General features: G+C 35.5%; 2 protein-coding genes and 4 non-coding genes across 7 annotated transcripts; 4 read left to right on the plus strand and 2 right to left on the minus strand.

Moving 5' to 3' along the window:
- LOC110011711 lies at nt 276–4,474 on the plus strand. Its single transcript, XM_020692504.1, has 3 exons — nt 276–365; nt 2,308–2,443; nt 4,062–4,474. The coding sequence occupies exons 1-3, from the start codon at nt 276–278 to the stop codon at nt 4,403–4,405; spliced, it is 570 nt and encodes a 189-aa protein (XP_020548163.1). The 3' UTR covers nt 4,406–4,474.
- TRNAS-AGA lies at nt 5,586–5,667 on the plus strand. Its single transcript has one exon. It is a non-coding gene; the product is annotated as a tRNA-Ser (tRNA).
- On the minus strand, nt 7,451–7,532 carry TRNAS-AGA. The gene has a single exon. It is a non-coding gene; the product is annotated as a tRNA-Ser (tRNA).
- TRNAS-AGA lies at nt 9,861–9,942 on the plus strand. Its single transcript has one exon. It is a non-coding gene; the product is annotated as a tRNA-Ser (tRNA).
- On the plus strand, nt 10,981–11,062 carry TRNAS-AGA. Its single transcript has one exon. It is a non-coding gene; the product is annotated as a tRNA-Ser (tRNA).
- On the minus strand, nt 17,811–23,098 carry LOC105158390 (type IV inositol polyphosphate 5-phosphatase 7). Of its 2 annotated transcripts, none has more exons than XM_011075139.2 (12): nt 22,494–23,098; nt 22,321–22,408; nt 21,695–21,763; nt 21,449–21,557; nt 21,259–21,363; nt 20,378–21,164; nt 20,085–20,278; nt 19,706–19,814; nt 19,453–19,601; nt 19,056–19,317; nt 18,270–18,371; nt 17,811–18,187 (listed from the first exon to the last, which is right to left on the minus strand). In XM_011075139.2, the coding sequence occupies exons 1-10, from the start codon at nt 22,521–22,523 to the stop codon at nt 19,095–19,097; spliced, it is 1,863 nt and encodes a 620-aa protein (XP_011073441.1). In that variant the 5' UTR covers nt 22,524–23,098; the 3' UTR covers nt 17,811–18,187; nt 18,270–18,371; nt 19,056–19,094. The 2 variants fall into 2 exon arrangements, with proteins under 2 accessions (XP_011073441.1, XP_011073440.1); XM_011075138.2 differs by having other exon boundaries at nt 21,449–21,560.

Raw genomic sequence — 23,150 nt, forward strand, 5'->3', positions numbered from 1 at the left:
AGAAACGAGAGGACCCGTAACATTCTAGGAGGCCCAAGTCATGAGGCGCCCAAAAATACTTGTTAGATGATCTTGACAGGTGTCCCCTAGAAAGTAGACAGGCGGGCGGCCTTGGCAGGTGCCCCCTAAAAAATAAATCGGCAAAGCTGCCTCTTTCCTCAAGATCGGCCCAAGACAGAGGTTCGCTGGGCTTGGCCCAAGGAGGAGCCCCCCACTCCAAAATTCGTCGAAGGATGAAGCTTGCAAGCTTAGCCCAAAGAGGAGGCCCAGTACAAATGCCTGCAGCATCTTTCCAAAGCCAACCCGAAGGGAGCAAAATGCCCTCAAGGGGTTGGGCTCTTCAGTCTAAGAGGACTCTGCACCAGGTAGGAGTCTGCATGAAGTAGGAGTCCCTCCTTTTACCCAAGAACTTGCTGCTTAAGGAACGGATAAGGTGCAACTGTATCCCCCCTGAATCCCACCTTCCTCTCCAGACACACAGATTCCCCTCCCCAAAACTCCTGTTATGGAGGGACTCCTCTACAAATAGGGGAGGTACCCCTCAACAGACAGTCCCCTCATCAGAGTGCTAACCTTTTGTTTTGCAGGTCCTCTTTCTCAAGAGCTTTCACTCAATTAACCCAAATCTATTATCAAGATCCAAAGACTTTGACCCGTGCTAAAATTGCATTCATCAATAATAATAAATTTTATGATTTTAATATTGATAATTACTTTGTAAGAGTTGTTATGTATATATATAAGGAAAAAATAGGGACAAAGAATTGCGCATCTAAATATAATTCTTTTTAACATACATTCACTAACCACAATAGTGACCCCTTAATGACAATAATAAAAAGGGATAATTACACTCTCCTTTTCTGAGATTTGGTGCAATTACTCATAAACCCCATATGATTTGGAAAATTACATCTAGTACCCAAATGTTTGCTTTCATCTAACAAATAAGTCCCTCTATTAGTCAAAATTTACTGAATATGCTAATATTAACAAAAATAATGAAAAAAAATTGATATTTATCCGTAATTAATTGATTTATTACTGATCTATAGCAGTTCAAATAAATTTTTTATGATTAAATAACCCTCATACATTTTCACGTATTAATGCATATAAAAATGTATATTTTTACTATTATAAGGATAATTTAGTACGAGAAAAATTATTTGACCTGCAACAAGTCAGTTCTAAGTTAATCAAGGATAAATTATAAATTTTCATTCAGTTTTTTCGTTAATATCAGCAAATTCAGTGAATTTTGACTAACGGATGATGCATTTGTTCGACGGAAGCAGACCTCAGGGCTACTAGATGTAACTTCCCAAACTACATAGATTCTACATGTAATTATACAAAATCTCAGGGGAGGAGAGTGTAATTATCCCTAATTAATAAATATTGTTGTTAACTAGATTATGTTGTCACTGTATATATGCCACTAATTATCTATCCCGACAGTTTGATGCACAATTCTTGGAACTAATAGTTTTATAGGTGAGAAGATGGAAAAATCACATTTTTGGTTCTATATATTAGGATTTCGTTTTTTAAAAAGTTTAGTTCTACTTGTTACGATTTTATCATATTGCATCTAATAAGTTAAAATTTTTCATAATTTTAACCCTTACTGGCATTTTCGGTCCAATAACTAATGGAGCCCGTAGCATTTCCTATACATTTTCGTGTCAATTATTGGATGAAAAATACACATGCTACTAACATTGATAAAAATTTCAATTTACGGGATATAATGTAAGAGAATCGTAATAAATAAAGTGAAGTTAAAAAAAAATCATAACATATGATATTATAAATACAATTTTTTTTTGTGAAAAAATATAAAATTATTATTACTTAATATATATTTTCAGTAACACGCCACTTATACCACATTTCATTGTGGTGACAAGCCAGAACCCTCCCTAATTCCATGAGTTTGACTTATGACTCAACTCATCTGAACTCATCTCATACAACAAAGACTCGAAGAAAACACACAGAAAGGCAAGATTTTGATGAACTGAGTAGGTCAGAAGCTTTCCAAAAACCCTAATCCATATGAAACTCACTCTTGCTGCATGCTGAACATGCCTATATATATAAATACCCTAATCAAACTCCCACCAACATGTACAACTGCCTGCAAATACTTCAAGGGGAAAATGGGGTTGCAATATCACTTTTGCTGCATCATTTGGGTGATTGCAGTACATCTAGTGCTGCTTTCGACGTCGTCGTTACCGGCGACTACTCAAGTAGCGCAAGGATGCTCTCTTGCGGGAATAAACCTGCAAACTTGCCTAGTTAGCGGTTGAGGCTGGATACCACTGCCTCTGCTCTTTGCTTGGCCCTGATGGTTATCCTGTTGTCTTCAGCTCTCCGCTTGCACTCTTCTTCTCAAACTGCTACATATCACTGCCTCCTTTAACTCATTGCCATGGTAAGATCATGTGGAGAAGCAGTTTCTTTCCAAAGTTGGTCTTGTTCTTTGCGTTAAATGCAATTTACCCGCTATAATGTTGCAAATGAGTATATTGATCCATGTGAAAAAATAAATAGCAATTTACCTCCTATGTTAATTAAAGTAAAGCAATTTACTCCCTGTATTTAGGGAAGTAAATTGTTGTATTTGAAAAAACACAGGAGGTAAATTATTATTTCTTTTATAAAAAGATAATTTGCTCATTTGTAATATTATTGAGGGATTGCCTGCAATTTTTCCTTGTTCTTTTTTACCTAGTGCATGGGATTTGCTTATTGGAATAATTAGGGTTACACCCCCCTCAGTTTTGATAAATTAGAGAAGTTGCCTCTATTATTTGAATAATTATACTATAACACCTCTAATTGTCAGGATCAATGTTCTTGACATATTGATTTTGTAGTAATTGATGTTTTATTACGGGGAAAATGCAATTTGATCCGGGACTTTTTTAATTTAATCTTATTTGTTAAGGTTTTCATACATTGTGAAACATAAGTTAAAATTCTCAATGTTGGTTTTCAAGTACATTTTCGTCGAATAATTAACAAAAAATATATTAAAATATTAAAGGCTATGTTAGTTATTGGATGAAAAATGCACATGAATACTAAAACTAAAAAAATCTTAAACTTACGAGTGGCAATATGAAAAAATTATAACAAATAAAATCAAATTAAAAAAAAACATTAACATATAAGACCAAAAATATCATTTTTCCCTTTTATTACATTGACACCTATTATTGATGCTATGAAAGATTTATGTTATCTGACTACAAAGTTGAGTCTATATGTCAATAATATTGCATTTGGATTTTATTTTGAAACTAATAGGACAAGTGGGTCCAAATTGATTTACGGTGCAAAATTGTAATTTTGGTACTGTAAGTATATACAGATGTCCTATTAAAATTAATTTTTACAATTAAGTTCTGTAACTAAAAGAAATTAACACATTGAGGACACAATTTACTGGGATTTGCCAATGTTGGAAAAGCACCATCTGACATGCATGGGATGGGATAATTGCATTTTTGGTTCCATATATTATGCTCTTTTTTATTTACTCCTATTTATTACGATTTTTCATATTGCATTCATAATTTGAATTTTTTTTTAATTTTAGACCTAGTGTGCATTTTTCGTCCAATAATCAACGGAGTTGTTAGCATTTTCGTACATTTTTCGTTAATTAATGAACGAAAAATGCACGTGAGGACTAGCATTAAGAAAAATCTCAACTGATGGGATATAATGCAAGAAAATCATGACAAACGGGTTAAATTGAAAATACCCTAACATATGGGATACAAATACTATTTTCCCTGCATGTGAACCAAATTAATTGGGGAATTCTAGCTAAAATGTGTGAAACTTTTGAATTACAGGACAAAATTGCCAAATAAATTCATACACGACTAAAATTAGCACACACCATATTTAGAGGACTAAAATTGTAATTTTTCTCCTAAAAAATCGCCCATGACCTATGGATCCCAAAAATAGCCAAGAATACAATTTCTTTAGTTATTGATTGTGTACTTGGAACCTGACGTGGAATTATTCGGGTTAAGTTTTAGATCCAGACCCTCTTGTGTTTGCACCACCAGTTGCTGCACTGCCGCAGCCGCGGCCACAGCCGCCTCCGCCGTCTAGTCCGACGATGCCGGTGCAAATGCCGCCAAATCTGCCAAGGGACGACCAGTTTGTGCCTTTGCCTCCAAAAGTGAATGAAATCCTTGTCAATTCTGAGGGCCAGAATTCTTCCATGGCTGATGGGAATGACAATTCAAGCCTCAGCGGCAGCAGTCCTCCCGCGAAGCTGAGCATCCCTGAGACGTCAGATAGTGCAAAAATGCTGCTGCTGCTCTCAAGAAACCTGCTTATCATAGTTCCAGTTTTTGCATGTATTGCATGAGATCAATTTCATTACTTTGTAGATTCCAGAAATCCGGTTTTGGCTTGTACCCGATCCATGTATATTTTATCTTTGTTCTTTTAATTCTAGGCTTTCAAGACCTTGTTTTCTATTCATAAGCGACAGAGGAAATTCTCAAATTAATGTCTTTTCATACTAGTGGGTGTGTTTGGCTAAATTTTTTAAGCTTTTACATTATATAAGATGCTATAAGATTTTATAAGATGTGGGATTTTATTTTAAAATTAAGTTTCCAAAAATTTCGATAAAATTAGATGTTAAGCTTATAAAATGTGAAAATATCTTACACTACAAAAAAATACGAGATTTGGGACGGTTTAGAAATGATTTTTTTGGAATTTGAACCGGTTAGATATTCAAGAAATTATTTTGAATCGAAATTTGGAACGGTTTACGATTTATCGTTATATATTGCGTTCCTAAAATTTAGAAACGGTTGGTGAAGGACCGTTCTCAACAAGAACGGTTATTGTAACACATTGATGGTGATCGTTCCTAATAGTGTATTCGAATATGATTTTTTTTTTATTGGAATGTATTGGATAAAATTTGGAACGGTTATATAATTTAATTTGGGTTATTTTTGGAATGGTGTTTGTTATACTCATGACTGAATTTTGGAATTGTATTTATTTGTATTTGTGATATATTTAGGATTAGTCATTGAAATTGTATAGTGCTCATTTTTTGAAATAGTCACTACAAAAAAATTATTTTATTGGAATGACTTTTTTATTAATTTGTAACGACTTTTGTAACGGAAAGGCTTACCGCGGGTAAACAAGGTGTTATAAACTTTTTGTAACGGCTTTACAGAAAGTTGTTTAATTTGTAACTGATGTAGGTCGCACAAAATTCGGATCGGGTTGCTGAGGCTGGTCCCGAGGTCGGGTCGCTAGATCCTTCTTTCGAGCTTCCTGTTAGTGGAACCTGAGAACAAAGCAAACGTAAAACTAGTTGGGTAGCCCCCAACGAAGGCCTCTAATGCCTAAATTAAAAAGCATAGGTAAAAGCAGTAGCTGGATAGCCCCCAACAAAGGCCTCCCATACCTAAATTAAAAAGAATAGGTCGAGATTGATAAATGAGATCAACCTATCCTTTTTTTTAGGTATCATATTTTAGCGGCATTTAAAGCTGATATGCATCACATTTCAAATGGTGGACGTGCCGGAGTGGTTATCGGGCATGACTAGAAATCATGTGGGCTTTGCCCGCGCAGGTTCGAATCCTGCCGTCCACGCCTGTTGTCAGCACCTGGTGGATTGCACTCATTTTGGTAATTTTTCAGCCTAAATTTAAAATATTTGGGATATTTAATGTTGATTATTAGACCTTCACTTTAGGGTGTAATTGGGTTATGCATCAAAACAATCATGAAATTTAAAAATAATATAAATATTTTGATTTATTAAAAGTGCATGCGTTATGCATCAAAATAAGGAGGGGTTAAATTGCATTCATTCATTTGGAAAACTTTATTGAGAAATTATTTTATTGAGTTATAAATGCAAAATTATGCAATAAAGCAAGAAAGAATAATTATAAGTCGATTACTTTTTTTGTGGAGTTTTCTTTTGATATGACGATCATGTGCATGATGTTTGAAGAAATAAGAGATAAAAATGGTGGAATAATACTTAATCCCCTAGATGAAAAATTGTTTCAAGGGACTAGCGTAAAGGCTAAATTATCATCAAGGGGAATGGGTCAAACCCATAAGAGAGTCACCTTTGGGAGTAATCCAACTTTTATGATTGAAAATCTCATGAAAAAAGTTCAACGGATAGAAACAACCCGCAATGCGTAATTCATGTATAACATATTATTTGAGGAGAGAATATTATATATATATATATATATATATATAAGAATATCTCATTCTCATCCTTAGAGTGAAGTGTTATGAAAATATGATTTAGGATGGACTTTGGCCTGTAATGAGACCAAATGCTGGATTTTAACATTGTATGGGCCACACATAGTTTGAAGTTTACCTAAGTGAGAGTTGTCATGGGCCGTAATTATGGGTTTGGTCTAGACCTTGCAAACTCACGAGAATTAAGATTAGAGCGTATGGTCAATAATGCGCCCATCCACTATAAGTTATGCCCTAAAGTCAATATCATGTGTGTGGTAATTGAAATTTAGCGCAAGATATAAGATTCAAGACCTAATTCATTATTGTTCATTTAAATGAATATTGCAACACTAAGTGCATGGTCAAACTCGAAAGACACATGTACCGATTCCACTGTATAAGTTGCTACATACTTCATTTCATATTTTAATTTCAAAACTTTTAAACCTTACGGAGGATTGTTGGAAATAAGCTTTAAAATTTTATAAGTTGTCAAATAATTTCCAACACATTATTTCAACTTAAGGTGTCAGTTTAATTTGATATTCAATTTGAGGTTTATGGCCCATTATTATAATTGTGATTTTATGAGATTAATAAGTATTTGTTTGTTATATTTTATATATTTATGTTGCATTTATTGTTAAATTTATTATAATATTATTAATTTTAATTATGCCACTTAAATTTTTTATAGCTACCAAATTCTTTAAACTATTTAAAGGTCATCGCCCTTTTCTATTCGGCGCGTAGAGAGAGTGAACTTTTGTTCTGAGAAACACATTTTATACTTCTATAAAATTTGAGAGTTTCGGCAATGTAATTATGGATTGATTCCTAATCTTCTCATGGTCCTTCACATGGAATGAGACACTAATAAAAGGTAATAAAATTTATTTTGCAGTCATAGTCAACTGTTAACATTTGCACAAAGAAAGGCAGTGACACGATGCTTTGGTTGAGAAAAAATGTGTTTTACTTTTTCAACATAAAATCTTCCCTTAAACAACTATCTAAAATTGCATCTAGACGCCCTTCCAAACCTTCTCCGTTGCGGGGTATGTAGGGCTCCGGCCGCCCTTGGTATCACAAATTTATAAAGAATTGTAACATATTATTATTGTTAATGCAATTAATAGGAAATAGAGGTGTTGTTAACAAAAGTCGTGAACGGCAGGATTCGAACCTGCGCGGGCAGAGCCCACATGATTTCTAGTCATGCCCGATAACCACTCCGGCACGTCCACTGGATGGAGGGCATTGCACTTTAGTTTCACCACGTAGAAATGCATGGCCTACCAAATTATCAAAATTTTTGTAAACACCGAATTAAAAAGTGAAGTTTTCATCTAAACCCTAATGAAAGGTAGGTGGAAACAGTAACTGTTTGGAGTAGGTGTAAGTTTAGTTTCTGAATTTCTTTGGGATAAAATGTAATTTTATATTTTTAAATAAAATTTAAGTGTAATTAAGCTTATATGATGCACAAAGACTTTTTAATATTTTGCACCTTGTCTTAAACTTCAAACCCTTCTTAATTAGAAAAAAAAAGATATTTAAAGTATAGTAACTAATGTAATTTACATTTTAAGACTAAAGGTTAAACAATAAGTGAGAATAATAAATACACAAGAGTATTTAATACATAAAAGTTGTTCTTAATTTTTCATTTTCAAATGAAGTTATTAACTATTTAATTTAAGTAAGTAGACTTTTTTTTAGGTAAAAAATGAATAACATCTCTATATTTTAGATATATATTCCAAAAAAAATAAATAGAACTATATATGATATGACTAAAAGTAGTTGGTCCAATTTACAACTCATATACAATAATCCAAAACAAAACAAAGAAGGAGGCCCGAAGAGGACTAGGAAAGTTTGGTATTTTGTTCCTATATCTTTTTTGTTTTCATACTTTTAGTCATTTCTTCGGATCAAATTCATTATTCTCGCCGGAAAAATACATGTGAATTTCACGTGATATTTTAAATGTGGGGATTTTGTTCCTATTGACCCATTTCTGTCCCCTGGTCACCACTAAGCTATCCTCTACTTTCTTCTTTCCTTTCTCCTCTCTACTATTTGTTTCCTCATTGCTCTGATCTTCGAGGTGGGAGATGGAATCAAAGGCAATAGGATTCTCGCCCACAGAGGAGCGTTCTAAATCCACCATGACTTTCTCCACTGCCCTCTGGTCAACACTTCTAGTTGACGTGAGTATAGACATAAAAATTAGATTAGGAGAATGGGAGCCTTACCTAGTGTAGATGGTAAGAGTGCAAGAGTTACTCGGAAAAATCCCTAAGAGAACTCGAAACCTATTGAGGAAAAATTTTGAGAAATAGAAAAATGAGGCCTTGCCAAATAATCTTCCGGCGCATTTCAACATGGGGGAATTCTTGCAGTTGTCGAATTGGGTCATCGATGCAGTGGTGCAAGCGTTGCAAGAATTAAGACTGAAGTTGGACTATAAGTTTGGGGCGGCATTGCAAGGCTGCTGATTGCGGCCGGTATCTGAGCATGAACTTACACCCTTTTATCTGCCTTTGATGGTTCCTATGGAAGCTAGACATAATATTTCTCGCTTTCCATCTTCAACAACAGCTAGTTCTCTTCCCCTTATCCCATCGATGTCCAGCACCGATTGTAGTATTGATGATGAACCTAGTGCCAGTTGGGCCTCCGAAAACTATTCCTACTAAGGTTTCTCCTTCTCTTAAAACCTTAAATGAGATTTTGTCGAAGGTTGATGCCCCATAATCGACGGCTTTATCAGCAATGCCCTGATGACAATTGATGCTCCTCTGACAAATGTAGTGGAGTGTATTATTGAGGGTTTTCAGAATTCTACTCATCGAATGCTGCGATTCATTCCTCCTATGGTGCAATAGGGTGAGGTGGTGATTGGCCGACATTGTCCTTGAGAAACAAGAAAATACCCCAGCACTCCAAGAGTCTGCGTCTTTTTTGGTAGATTTCCGAATAGGCTCTTACACATAAACCTCTATAAATACATAAAAGGTTTATTTTACATGTATATATTTATTACTATCAGGTTGCAGATTGCATCGAGATCGCATTGTGTGATCTTTATAACCTAGAATTCTAAACGGACTTAAACTTCAGAGAGTTTAAGTTAAGAGTCACCTCAGCTAACCTAACATTTGTGAACAAGCCAACCACTATTATTCAGTTCAAAATACTCACCTAGACAATCACGCCAGATCATTGCCAAATCATAGCTTAGCTATCGCCAGATCAGCTTTGATTCACTGAAAATCTTGACTTGGATCAAATATAAAAAATTATCCACAATACACATTAAGTTTTGAAAAATTGTAGACATAGGACAATTTTGTAAATCACCTAAACTTTCGTTCTTGCATTTATTTTGTTGTTATGCATGCATTTATAATTTGTCAAATGTGAAAATTCCTAACAAAGGTTTTGAAGATTCTCAAAACCATAGTCACTTGATGATTTTTTTCCCCATCTTAAGTTGCGTATGATTCATTCTTCTGAACATAATTGTACATGATTTATAAGTAATAATATACAATAGGCCACATCGAGTGGACGTGCCGGAGTGGTTATCGGGCATGACTAGAAATCATGTGGGCTCTGCCCGCGCAGGTTCGAATCCTGCCGTTCACGCTTTTCTGTTGACCCCAACTTTTAATTTTTTTTTAAATAACGTACAACAGGCTCTTTAATATTTATTACAATTATAAATATCTATTTTTTATTTAAAAAATTATAAATACCTCTTAAAAATTAACGATCGTCCAACAAATACCTTTACATAGAATTAACGATCGTTTAATAAATACCACTTGTGACAGCCATAAGGTTTGTCATAATTACAAATTTTCCTCATCATTTGAAAAATTATAGACACCCTCTAGCTAGTTAATTTATTTTTATTAATTTATTTAAATTATAATAATATTTTTTTAAAAATTTGACATAATTATAAATATGTTATGCTATTTTACAAACTACTGAAAAACAAAACAAGAGAATGAAAAATCACAAGGTTTGTTCTTTTCGGTGGATCTCTCAGCTGCCAATCATTAAACATATTTGGAACTTAAAAATTGAAGCAAATATTTTACTATTTTAGCATCAATGATGAGTTAACTGAAAAATTCCTACACAGAAATCAAGGAAGACTCTAGAAAAACTATGAGAAAAAAACCATTGGAAATCAGACAGTCTTGCTCAAAAGAATTGAGTTCTTACTAGGAGCGGCAACGAGTCGAGCTCGGGCATAAATTATTACTTGAGCAATTTCAACTTGACGGCGTATGTGGAAAGACACAATCACGATATTGAAAATGCAGACCTGATCTAAAGCTAGAGATTAGAAACGAACAAAGAGATAGGACAAGAACAATATCAAGATAATGGAAGAAACCTCCTGCACATGAAAAACATGAACTTAAATTCACCATTATTCAGTTCGAGTTACTCACCTAGATCATCACACCAGGTCATTGTCAATCATAGCTTAGCTATCGCCAGATCAGCTTCGATTCGCTGAAAACCTCATCTTGGATCAATATATAAAATTATCCACAGTACACATTAAGTTTTCAATAATTGTAGACATAGGACAATTTTCTAAATTGCGTAAATTTTTATTCTTGCATTTAGATGTATGTAAAGTCTATATACAGTAGGCCTCATCGAGTGGACGTGCCGGAGTGGTTATCGGGCATGACTAGAAATCATGTGGGCTCTGCCCGCGCAGGTTCGAATCCTGCCGTCCACGCTTTTCTGCATACCCCAACTTTTTCTTTTATTTTGGATAAGGTACAACAGGCTCTTTAATATTTACTATTATTAAATATTTATTTATTACTTAAAAAATTATAAATACTTCTTAAAAATTAATAATCGCTCAACACATACACTTCCATAGAATTAACAATCGTCTAATAAAAACCTCTCGCGACAGTCATAAAATTTGTCATAATTACAAATTTTCCTCATTATTTGAAAAATTATAGACACCCTCTAGCTAGAATTAATGGACATCCAACAAAAACCCAATACAATGAACTATTACGAAAAAGTATTTATTAGACTACCGCTAATTCATAAGAATATTTATAATTTTTTAAATAACGAAAAAATAATTGTAACCATAGCAAACTTTCGAGAAATCCATTGTAATTTACCTTTCATATTTGCGTAATTTCACACCTTACTCTCACAAGGTGCATGCTCTAATCATTCATCATCTCATTACCCTCGAAAAATTAAAACTTAACTCTTTTTATTGGAATGAAATATTTTGATGATTTTGATTCTGACCACCACCATACATACTAATTGTCGATGAGATTTAGCACAACTGAATCCAATAATTATTATGAAATTACGAATAAAATTACAGTCAATTTTATCTATTCGAATAACAATTATTGATGGATTATAAATTTTTACTTGCGTTCTATGATACGTTGTTCAAGCTATACCTATATTATTACACATCATCAAGGTTTTTTTTTCCCTCTAATAAAAAAGTAGGTTAAAAGCAGAAATTTCCCAATAGCTATAAGGGTTGCAATAACTTAGGCCAAAAAATTTCAAAATTTATATTATTTATTAATGGGAAGATCCCTGAAAGAACTATGGGGAAAATATGAATTATCTAGAATATCATTCTTTATATTTTTTTTTTCACAAATTACCATGTTTAAGTAATTAACTTTATTAATCATTATTTATTAATACATATTTTAGTTAATTCATTTTTATTAATTTATTTAAATTATAATAATTTTTTTAACATTTGATATAATTATAAATACCCTGTGTTATTTTACAAACTATTGAAAAACAAAATAAGAGAATAAAAAATCATAAGGACACAAGTGTGTCAACCGATTGAGAAGAGTGGCCAAGGACTTAAGGACCTTACTGGACTTAACTTGACACTTATGACTCGGCAGATATGGAAGGTGGTCAGTTTGAACCTTGACTCTATTTGGGTTTCGTGGATTAATTCGGTGTGAATGCATGGTAAATCTATATGGATGGTGGACGCTGCGTCGGGAGCTTGGGGTTGGATACTTCGACTACGTAGTACTTTGCATCCGCATATACATAATATGGTTGGCGATGGTGAGATGATATCGCTATGGCACAATCCATGGCATCCCCTGGGGCCTCTTATTCAGCATGTCCTTTACGGCCCCTCACTTACTCACACGCATGGGGATGATCTACTTTGTGTGGTCATTCAGGATGGGGTGCGGCATTAGCCTCAGATGAGGAATACTTCCATGCTCGATATCATGCGGCATTTACCTCCGATTAGCGGCATTCGGGATTCCATTTCCCTTGATGGTGGTTCTTATGCTAATAAAACAGTCTATGGTATTTTTCAGCATTCAGACCCAAAGGTAGGCTGGTTTTCACTACTTATGGGCCCTTTCAAGATTCTCCAAAACATTATTATCTATGGTTAGCCTTGCATGAGAGGCTCTCCATCATGGATCGGTCGTGGCTTCCGCACCTCCATGGTGAATGTGTATTATGCTACAGTGGCACCATTGAGACTCACCAGCACCTATTCTTTTATTGCTCTTATGCTAAACAGTGTGTTTGACTGTTGCGACGTGAGGTCCGCTTCTCTTGGACCACTAGAGGATGGATCATTGACGTATTGATTGTTGCACAAAGATGGAGGGGAAGCATGTTATCAATGCTGCTTATCGCAATTTTTTGGCATCCCTTGTGTATAACATTTGGCAAGAACGGAATCGATGGAGATATCAACAGCTGGATCGTGATGCACTGTCCCTTGCTCGAATTATTCTTCGTGAGCTTAGACTACATATATTTAGTGCTGAACTTCCTTATAGTATTAGTACTATTGTTTTGTATAGAGTATGATGGATACCATGGCATTCTTAGATTGCCATTTGATTTATGCACTCTATACTTTTAGTTTACCTAATCAAATTTACTTTTATCAAAAAAAAAATAAATAAATAAAAAATCCTAGGATTTGTTCTTTTCGTTGGATCTCTCAGCTGCCAATCATTTAACATACCAGGAACTTAAAAAATGAAACAAATATTTTATTTTTTAGCATCATAATGAGTTAACTCAAAAATCCCTAGATAGAAATCAAGGAAGACTCCAAAATACTATGAGAGAAAACCATTGGAAATCAAACATTCTTGCTCAAAAGAATTGAGTTCTTACCTCCATAAATAGCTACATCAGTTTGAATCTCCCCATTTCTTGAATGGAGAAAACTGTATGTAATTTTCATAGATTTCTTTATGGGATTAATTTATAAAGATTAAGGCCTCCTTTATTTATAAGGATGGGCTTGATATTTCTGTCAATTAAGGTTTATTTTTTATTTACTTTGTTTGGTCCAAATCCAATTTAATGTGGGTGGTCCGTCATTGATTGTGATAAAGTTATGATTAAAACTATAAAATTATTTATCTCATCTTAATCTCATCATACAAAGTAAAAGAGTCTTAAGGGAGTATCTATTGTTGGATAAATAAAGGGGAAATGACAGATTTAGTCCCGTAGGATAGGGTAGTTCTCACTTTCGGTCCCTTACTTTTAGGGTCAACAATTTTAGTCCATTAGTTTTATGAAATTGACACATTTAGTCCCATTTCATCTCTAAATGGCATGATAACACCCAGCTTGCGAAAAATCGAAAGTGAGAACTACCTTATCCTACGGGACTAAATATGTTATTTCTCCTATTAAATAATAAGGGCAAACCCAATATAAATTAATTCAATTAATTTATCCTTGGGCTTATCCATTCAATGGATCACTCTCATAAGTAATCTAATTACTTATGGAATTAATTTTCAATTAATTCCCCATCCCTTCTCGATGATTTGTATGTAACCCTTTAAGTTCACCTTTCAACTAGACTTGGACTAGTGTCCAATATTATAATTAATTAAATCCAATTTAATTAATAATTTTTGATCAACCCTTGATCAAGAAAGCACATCACTATGGGTGGTCGTCTAGCAATGGTCTATTGCACTAGAGACTAGGCGAAAATCCATGTGAACTTTTAGGCTCCCGAGTCCATACGGGTGCGGTCCTTCAATCTACCGTCTCCCGACCTTAGCTAGGGCATGGAATTGAGCGTCGGTTCTCATTCTGGACTAGGCATCTATACTTAATACTTGAAATTGTGTTACGCCAAATTGCTCAAAAATAATTATTTGATAAACAAATACAAATTTAATTTAAAATTAAACAATATTAGACTAACATTCAGCTTCTGGAACCAGTTGGTGCTCCTGTCAGCCTCAGACGTGCAATCTTATGTTTGACAAGATTTTTCGCGACGGCTTTCTTGTTCCTACCGTAGGGACGGTGCTCAGGGAGAAACTCTCTGTGCCAGTCAAAGTAGCACGCCTTCCTACCGTGCTGCAAATGGAATGTCCGTGTGTCATCCATACAAATCGGGCAACCCAAAACACCGTAGGTACTCCACCCAGACGCCATCCAATAGGCGGGTAGGTCGTTCACCATCCACATCAATGCCGCCAGCATGATGAATGTGTTGTCCGTGGCATTGTTGTACGTTGGAACACCCACATGCTACAACTGCAGCAACTCCTCGATCAATTGTTCCAAGTGCACATCAATCAGACACTTCGGATTAAAATGGCCAAGGATCACCATCCTCAGGAACATGTACTCAAAACTCACGCACATACAAGGGGGGAGATTGTACGGTATAATGATAATATGCCAACATGAATAAGTACGACCGTACTGACCGTGAGACGCAAAATCGTCTGTGCAAAGGCCTAGCTGAACATTACACAACTCTTCTACAAAATTAGGGTACATCCAGTCAAAATGCTTCCAAGCCTCGGTATCGGATGGATGACACATTGACCCCTCATCCATCTGATGTGTGGCATGCCACATCATGTGCTCGGTAATTTTCCTTGAAGAATAACAACCTCTGCAGACGGGGAGTAAGTGTCAGGTAACTAAGGACGGTATATGGGGACTTCTTGCAACGTGGGTCTGGCCCTTGGGTCGGCTCATACCTAGCGTCCCCACAACACTTGCAATACTCCAAATCGGCGTCGTCCTTCTAATAAAATATGCAACCATTCTTACACGCATCGATCTTCTCAACTGGTAAACTCAAATCCTTTATCAACTTTTTCGTGCTGTAATAGAGGCAGGGTGTGACCCAGGAACAATATTTTATTTGCCCACTGGGATATTCGATCATATGATTGCTCAAAAATATAGCTGGCCATCTTGATATCCACCAACTCAGCAACAATTGCCAATTGAGGTTCTACAATGGCTAGTCGGCAGCATGCACTATATTGTAAAAACAGTCTGTCAACCCTGACTCATAATCATAGGGGCCACGGCCATAACAATGTGAAAGACCAGCATCAACAGGGCAGGACCTTGTACCATCATCAGGCACAATATCGTGAGAAGAAGAAAAATAACTTGACTTGACTGCATAAAAAATCATCTGTTGTGCCCAATCCGTATATTGTTCATCATCCCAATGTGAATTGTTACCCTCGACATGGACAACTGGGTTTTTCTCCTCAAGCACTGGAGGGATAGTCACAGCATCAAAGTACTTCTACATCTTATCTTTGTCATGAGAAGTTCAATTATAATATTCTGTTATAAACCCTCGCATACACAAGTGATAACTGATATCGTCGGGTGTTCTAAACTTAGTGGTCTTGCATTTTTTGCAATGACACCTAATTTTGTCTCCATCCATATATCTATGATGACCCTTTGTCCATTCTATGAAAGTTTTAAGCCCATCCTCAAATTCCGGTATCAGACCTGCCCTCCCTGGGAGGTTCTTATTATACATCGATCTCCTCAATTCTCATAACATGACGATATATATCTATATCATTGTGTTCATACATAAATATATACATATATATCTAATTAATGTTCTAATTTGACGACCCACATATTTAAAAATATTACAGGACTACATACATACACTATTTAGGGAAACCCATATAATTAACATGATATAAGATTAATAAAAAAATCACAAAATTAAAATAAGTAAACTACAACCAACTTAATTAAATACAATAACGTATTAAAATAATTAGTCTCTGTTACCTGAACAACCAACTTAAGTGATGATCAGTACTAGTTGACAGTCCAAAATCCAAGTAATAATTTAAAAGCTAATCAAATGTACATGTACGAAAATTAGATTGTTGAGAGTGTGTGTGGTTAGTATAAGAATTTCTACAATAAATGAAATGAAATGAAATGAATATATATATATATGTATAATTTTTTTGTAGCGACTTTTGTAACGGCCTTTAGAACACTTAAGATTGCTGTTGAAAAATAGCCTTTACAAATATAAAAAAAAAAAAAACCGTCCCTAATGTCATTGTTTTTGTGATTCTGTCTTTCTGTATGTTTTAACACGGTTTTTGCCACTTCTTTGCATCGACTCATTATTTGACCATAGAGCCGTTACAAGAATCATAGCAAATTAGTAACGATCTACAAATTGTAACGGTCTATTTTTGTAACAACCCTTGTAACAGTTTTGACCGTTACAGAATAATTTCTCTTTTTCACCCCCAAAATGACATCAGCATGTCCAATCCATTACAAATCCGTTACAAATGCCATTTCAATTGAAATGGCCATGTGGCCGTAAAAAACACCATTACAAATCCCTCCTTTTTTTTTTTGGTAGTGGTGCTTCAAAAGCTAATTTAGAAGAATGTCTATGTAATTATCATGAAAAGCAATTTATTCTATGATGCATGAACACAGACATAATAATATAAAAAAAATTTAAAAAAATTAGCACAGGTGCTGACACAACCATATATCATATATTCTTTTGTTATGTATATTTTGAATTTCTCATAAAATTAAATTATATATTATAAAAAATATCTAGATAAACATAAACTAAATATGTCTTAAATTTAAATTTTTAACGAAAATACATAATTTAAAAGAATATTCATAGTTAGTCTATTTTAAGATGTACGTAACAAAAATTTTCTAATTATTCAATTTAGTTAAATCATAATAATCATATCTTTTAGTAGTTGCATCTCAAAACTTTTAATTTAAAAGAAGCGAATTAATTCTTTTTCATTTTTATTCAACCCAAAACTCGTTTTTTTTTCCTTTGAAAAATAACCTAAAATTTTTTGAAATTATAAATGAAATCCTAAATGCCTCCAAAATATTGACGTGTCCGACATGTCCTTTTTATCTTTTTATTTTATATTTTTATACATGTCGATATTATGTCCAACGCTATATCAAATAATTTTTTAAAGTGTAGTGCATTATAGAATTTATCATATCTGATCTCAACCCCCATCCCCCAACCCACACATTATCTGGCAAAGCTGTGTTTTGCTTTTGTATTTTGTTGTCCGGGCGGTCAGTGTCTTTTTCTTTTGTTCCCAGAAAAGAAAAAGAAAAGCAGACAAAGAGAATAGAGATGTCAATTGTGTTCCAACCAACAAAAACTACTTTTCAGTAACAAATCATTGGCAACAATATCACCTTACCAACATCTCATTCTCACTTCTCTCTTACATTTGTAAAATTCAAAAACTCAGAAAAAAAAAGATCAAAAATGGGATTGATTATTTTGACCATCTCTACTTCCCTCCTCGTCCAAGAATCCATCATCCCAAAAATTTAAAAGAATCTTCAAGATCGAAAATCATAAGATGTTCGGAAAGTGAGGATTGATCAACGTCTATGATCTTGGTACCTCGTCCGGACGGCTATTTCTGCCGGTACCGAAACTAAATCGAGAGGTTCAGAGGTCATCAGGTTATCGAGCAACGTTAGCGGGCAAAATTGCAAGTATCTACATCTGATGAGAAGACGAGGAGGGAATTTAGACAGTGATCTGAAGTGTGCAGTGCAATGTGGAAAGTAAAAGGGGAAGGACTCACCTTTCTTGGTTAGTGGAAAGGAACGTCACCGTCGTTCTTCAGGTTGAATTTCTTGAAAGCAATTCACTTGGGCGACTGCAACCAACAATATATATGTGCGACCTGCATAGAAAAAGCACGTAGAGCACAATGTCCTGAGTACGGAGGAAAATAGCACATATGAATGGTTATTCTTTCTAAACTATACATCAATTACAGAACAAGTGTATTACACTTGTTCTATGATGAGTTCAGGACTGGCTAGACCCAACCTGAACTAAATTTCCCCTAATATGACTGCAAATTTGAAACGGTACATAAAGGAAATATAAACATGATGTAATGCCAATGTATGAATCATGTTTCCAGATGTGATAGTGACCGTGGTTAGCTGCATAATAAGGATAATTACACTGACATTCCTAAACATTTCATGGTTACGAAGAATCACACGAACCCACTAGCAATCGTGTTCGACGTTACAGAATCTCTCTCCCGTACACACTGAACGACTAAGGGGGAATTTGTAATGTAAAACATGGCTGCACACGTGTCCGTATAAATCTTTGCAATTGATTGGTGATTTTGTAATGTATTCAAACTTCAAAGAGTATTTATGTAATTGCCCCGCATAATAACTACGAGTTAAACTCGAAAACAATATATGAAACGACTATCCCTTAATCGTTGTGTAGTTAGATGCATGTGTTATTATCATATCGAATTTTCAAGAATTTGGCAAGACACCAGTACGATAACTTAAATGTGACTAAATTAAACACAAATTGGAAAACATTAAAATCATACCTCCAACACATGATATTAAACGCAGCAGATAAGCCTCCTTCAGAAGAAGCAGAGTTCCGTATAACCATGTGAGTACGGTAACAGCTCCTCCACCTCTATTCTGGAGCTCGAGCCGCTCGTGCTTTTCCTCAGTCTGTCGTGGACCGACTCGATTTCAGCCCAAAAAACACTAGAAACGGGTCGATGATCCGAGAACCTAGACTCCCCCCGGACATACGATAATTGCTGGAGGCCACCTGCTCGCCACAGAATTCGATCGCACCTACACATACATAAATTGTTATATGAATACCACTTAGAGAATTTAAAAGATCATCTATTTACACCATTCATTTAAATCACAAATTTTTTTATGTATAGTGTAGGTGCAGAAAGCTAAAATTGCACAAGTCCTTACCATGCGGGCGTCCTTCGTTTCTCCTTTGGGTGCATATCATCGCCGGTGTATCTATCTGAATTATGTGAATATTTATACGTTGGCGGGAAATAGATCTTTCCTTCTCTCCACCCATCAAAAACTCGACCTCGTCTCTGCTCTATCCGAAGCTGTTGGGAAGAAAGAAAACATTGTTCCTTCAGCTTTTGTATTGGCCAAAAAGCAAAACTAAATACACAAGTCATATATAGAACTAAGAGTGTGTATGTCATACTTGGTCTTTTTCTAACAATGCTCTCCAGTTTTGCATTTCAACAAGTGCTTTGGCAGACCGGTACGGCAGAGCTATTCGGTAGTTCAGATCTCCAAGCCAAATAACTCGACTACATGTAAATTTAATTATCAGCAGACAGTATTGGTTAACTTACGGAAAGAACCAGAATTCTTTAAGTTCTTCGATTTTCATTTGCATAAAGATGGAAACATTTAATGTATTCTGTTGTATATTGTATTGCATTTAACATATACATACCACGTGTATAAAAATTTACATCATCCATAAATCTTAGGAAATATTTCATACACAATTCTGCATATATGTTTAGATTTTTACATGTAGCCCGTGTACGAAAGGTCATTTACTAGGATCTTACTCATGCTCAAGGACGGTCTCTGGGGATTTTTCGTCGTTGGTGCTGTTAACTCTTGGAAATCTTGTTTTCCTTAGGATCTCCATGACGTCGGCGTTCCTACGCAGTTCGTCGCCTTCTTTTTGACCTGACGTCAAGTGACTGCAAACAAAACAAAGGCTGGTCTGATGCAACAACATGCTGATTGAAATGGATCCCTGCGATAGGAGGATGGAGTGGCCTCTTTGTTCATAATTGTGATATATGCAAAAATACTTGGTGAAAGACAAGTGTTACTAATGTAAATAACAACCTACCTTATTACCGAGGTAGCCCATCAATCCTCGACCAACACATGAAACCTTTATGTTGTGGACGTGTTCCGTCAACTCGCTCCGCACCCAGACAGTAAGAAAAATGCCTACCATTTGCTTACTTGCGACTAAAGAGTATCTTGGATTTCCCGGCGCTGCATATGCATTGTCTGCTGGTGCATATGTACTATACGACATTGGTGAGTGCAACACTGTGCTGGGAGAATCATCTGGCAGAAAATCCTCGTCCGAGCCCAATCTAGAGAAATCACTTGGCCTCTGACCCCAGGAGTAGTTGCTTGGCCGCCGACTGGAGGAATAGTCACTTGGTCGGGGACCTGAGGAGTAATCACTTGGTCTGCGGGTGGAAGAATAATCACTCGGCCGCTGACTAGAGGAACAGTCACTTGGTCTGTAACCCCATCTCATATTCGGATCAAAGTCACTTTGCCTATGACCAAATATTACACGATCACAAACACTAAAACGCCTATCCAGACGAGGCTGTGAGATCGAAGTTTCATTTTCCATATTCCAGCAATATTGTGGAGTTTGGAACGAACGACGATGGAAGAAAGCTGAGGCATTCTGCCGAGTCGATCCCTCAAAATCAGCATTCCACTCAGCAACGGGATCAGGGACAGGCGATGGAGTATAGCAGGCGCTGCCTCCACTAGTGCCAGGAGCATTATTTAATGTTCTTTTGATAAGAGCAAGCCACTTCTTGGCAGGGCCATTATCCTCAGCTCCCAGAATATTACCAGCACTCAGAGGAACTATTTCCTGAAACCTACAATGTTGCAAGAAATTAAAAAACGCCAGTTGAGACATAACAGCCAAAATTGAGTAAGATCCAGACGCGTGAACCACAAAAAATATCCTACCCAAGAACATATATGTCCGCAGGAGGGGCCGAGTGCAGCCAATCATCCAAGTTCATATTGCTGTTCGGCGATTTTCCTCCCACATTCCACGTCGACACAAAAAGACTGCCAACAAAAGATCAAGAAGAGTTAAGAACTCCAACCAAGAGCTGAATTTTAGCAATGAAGAATATCTATGAATCAGACAAACCTATAGTTCTGGATATTCAAAATCTGGGGGTGATCAAGATAACCTCGCCCCCGCCTGGAACGGGAGCGTGAAGGGGAAAAGGAACGCTCCGTATTCTTCCCTGGTTTTTCTGCTAAAACCAAGAGGATCATCTCTTCAACATCAAACTGAGGGACGTCCGTTATCCAAGCACACATTTTGAACAAGTTTGTAATAACATCATACACTAATATGTAATTTAACATTACAATGCTACTTAGAACTAACCAGTTCGACTTTTCTTGATTGTGGAAGGTTCTCTTTCAGGGAAGCTACTCCTCCATTCGTTATCACAACCTAAAGAGAAAATCATTCACACTTCAGTTCTCAAAATCAAAAAGCATCCAAACTCATATAAATCTGCATATTTCTTTTAATTATTATCTGCCAACTACCACGAAATGCCTTGTAAATCTCAAATCTTGAAAGAAGGAATATAACAGTGAAAGTAAACAGATTGGTCATAATGACATCAAGATAGAAATTGATCAGAGCAGATTTGTTTTCCTTCCGCCCCTGTTCAGCAAAAAGGGTTACTTCTGCAATAATGAAGAACTGCTGAAATAGAAAAACAAAAAAGAACTAATATTTGATTGTTTGCAATAAAAGACAAACCAATGAAAGACAAAACAAGAGAATAAAAAATCATAGGATTTGTTCTTTTCGTTGGATCTCTCAGCTTCCAATCATTAAACATATCAGGAACTTAAAAAATGAAGCAAATATTTTACTTTTTTAGCATCAATAATGAGTTAAACTCAAAAATACCAAAACAGAAATCAAGGAAGACTCCAAAACTATGAGAAAAACCATTGGAAACCAGACATTCTTGCTCAAAAGAATTGAGTTCTTACCTCCATAAACAGCTCCATCAGCTTGAATCTCCTCACTCTTGCACTTGTTATTGAACCATTTTCTAACCAGTTTCTTTGACCATGAGAACTTCAAACAAATACCCAAAACAAAAATCATTACAGCAAAGAAATAAATCAAAACTTTCACTTATTTTAATGAAAATGTAAAGAACCTTGCTTTTCTTGGAATTATCATCTTTCATTGTTGTTTCCACCTATTTCTACATGCGCACTCTTCATACACTTCACCTTGCTGCTCCCCTCTTCCAAAAAAATCTGATCTTTGCTGAAATATCAAAGAGAAAATCCCAATACAAAAACTTCAAGAATATGAACCAGCTAGCTTTCTCTGTCTTCAATGGCTTCTATACTCCAATTCTAATGCAAAATATGACAAAGATCGCAAATGGGCATTCCCGGTTTTCATAAATATTTTCAGTTTTCCAGCAGCCCAAACAATCAAGATTAGATCTTTTTTCTTTTCTTTGGTTTACCTCTGTGATGCTCACACAAGTAGTCTACACACAACACACACTAAAACATGACAATAGGAGAAAGACAGAGACTAGAAGCCCAACTCCAGAAACCAAAACGAGAACGACACAAAAAATGAGACAAAACTAACTTAAGAACAAGACAATGCAATTATTACAGTGAGAGGGAGAGAAAGAGAAGGACGAGAATTTTGAGGGGCATTCTTTATTTTTCTTTTTCTTGGAAAAAAACAGCCTCGTTCTCAGTAGAAAAACAGTAACAGCAAAGTATCGAATTTGAACAGAATAAAGTGCAGCCACAACACCCCCCCCCCCACCTCAATCAAACTCTAACAC

This window comes from Sesamum indicum, linkage group LG3, assembly GCF_000512975.1.
Source record: "Sesamum indicum cultivar Zhongzhi No. 13 linkage group LG3, S_indicum_v1.0, whole genome shotgun sequence".
Classification (NCBI taxonomy): domain Eukaryota; kingdom Viridiplantae; phylum Streptophyta; class Magnoliopsida; order Lamiales; family Pedaliaceae; genus Sesamum; species Sesamum indicum.

Coding starts and splice junctions, on each gene's coding strand:
- LOC105158390 (XM_011075138.2), bottom strand. CDS start 22,523: ATGAAAGATGATAATTCCAAGAAAAGCAAG. Junction 21,561..21,694: donor AATCAAGAAAAGTCGAACTG/GTTAGTTCTAAG, acceptor TCTTGGTTTTAG/CAGAAAAACCAGGGAAGAAT. Junction 19,815..20,084: donor GAGACCGTCCTTGAGCATGA/GTAAGATCCTAG, acceptor ATTTACATGTAG/TCGAGTTATTTGGCTTGGAG.
- LOC110011711 (XM_020692504.1), top strand. CDS start 276: ATGCCTGCAGCATCTTTCCAAAGCCAACCCGAAGGGAGCAAAATGCCC. Junction 366..2,307: donor CTAAGAGGACTCTGCACCAG/GTAGGAGTCTGC, acceptor AAACTTGCCTAG/TTAGCGGTTGAGGCTGGATA. Junction 2,444..4,061: donor TCCTTTAACTCATTGCCATG/GTAAGATCATGT, acceptor ATTCGGGTTAAG/TTTTAGATCCAGACCCTCTT.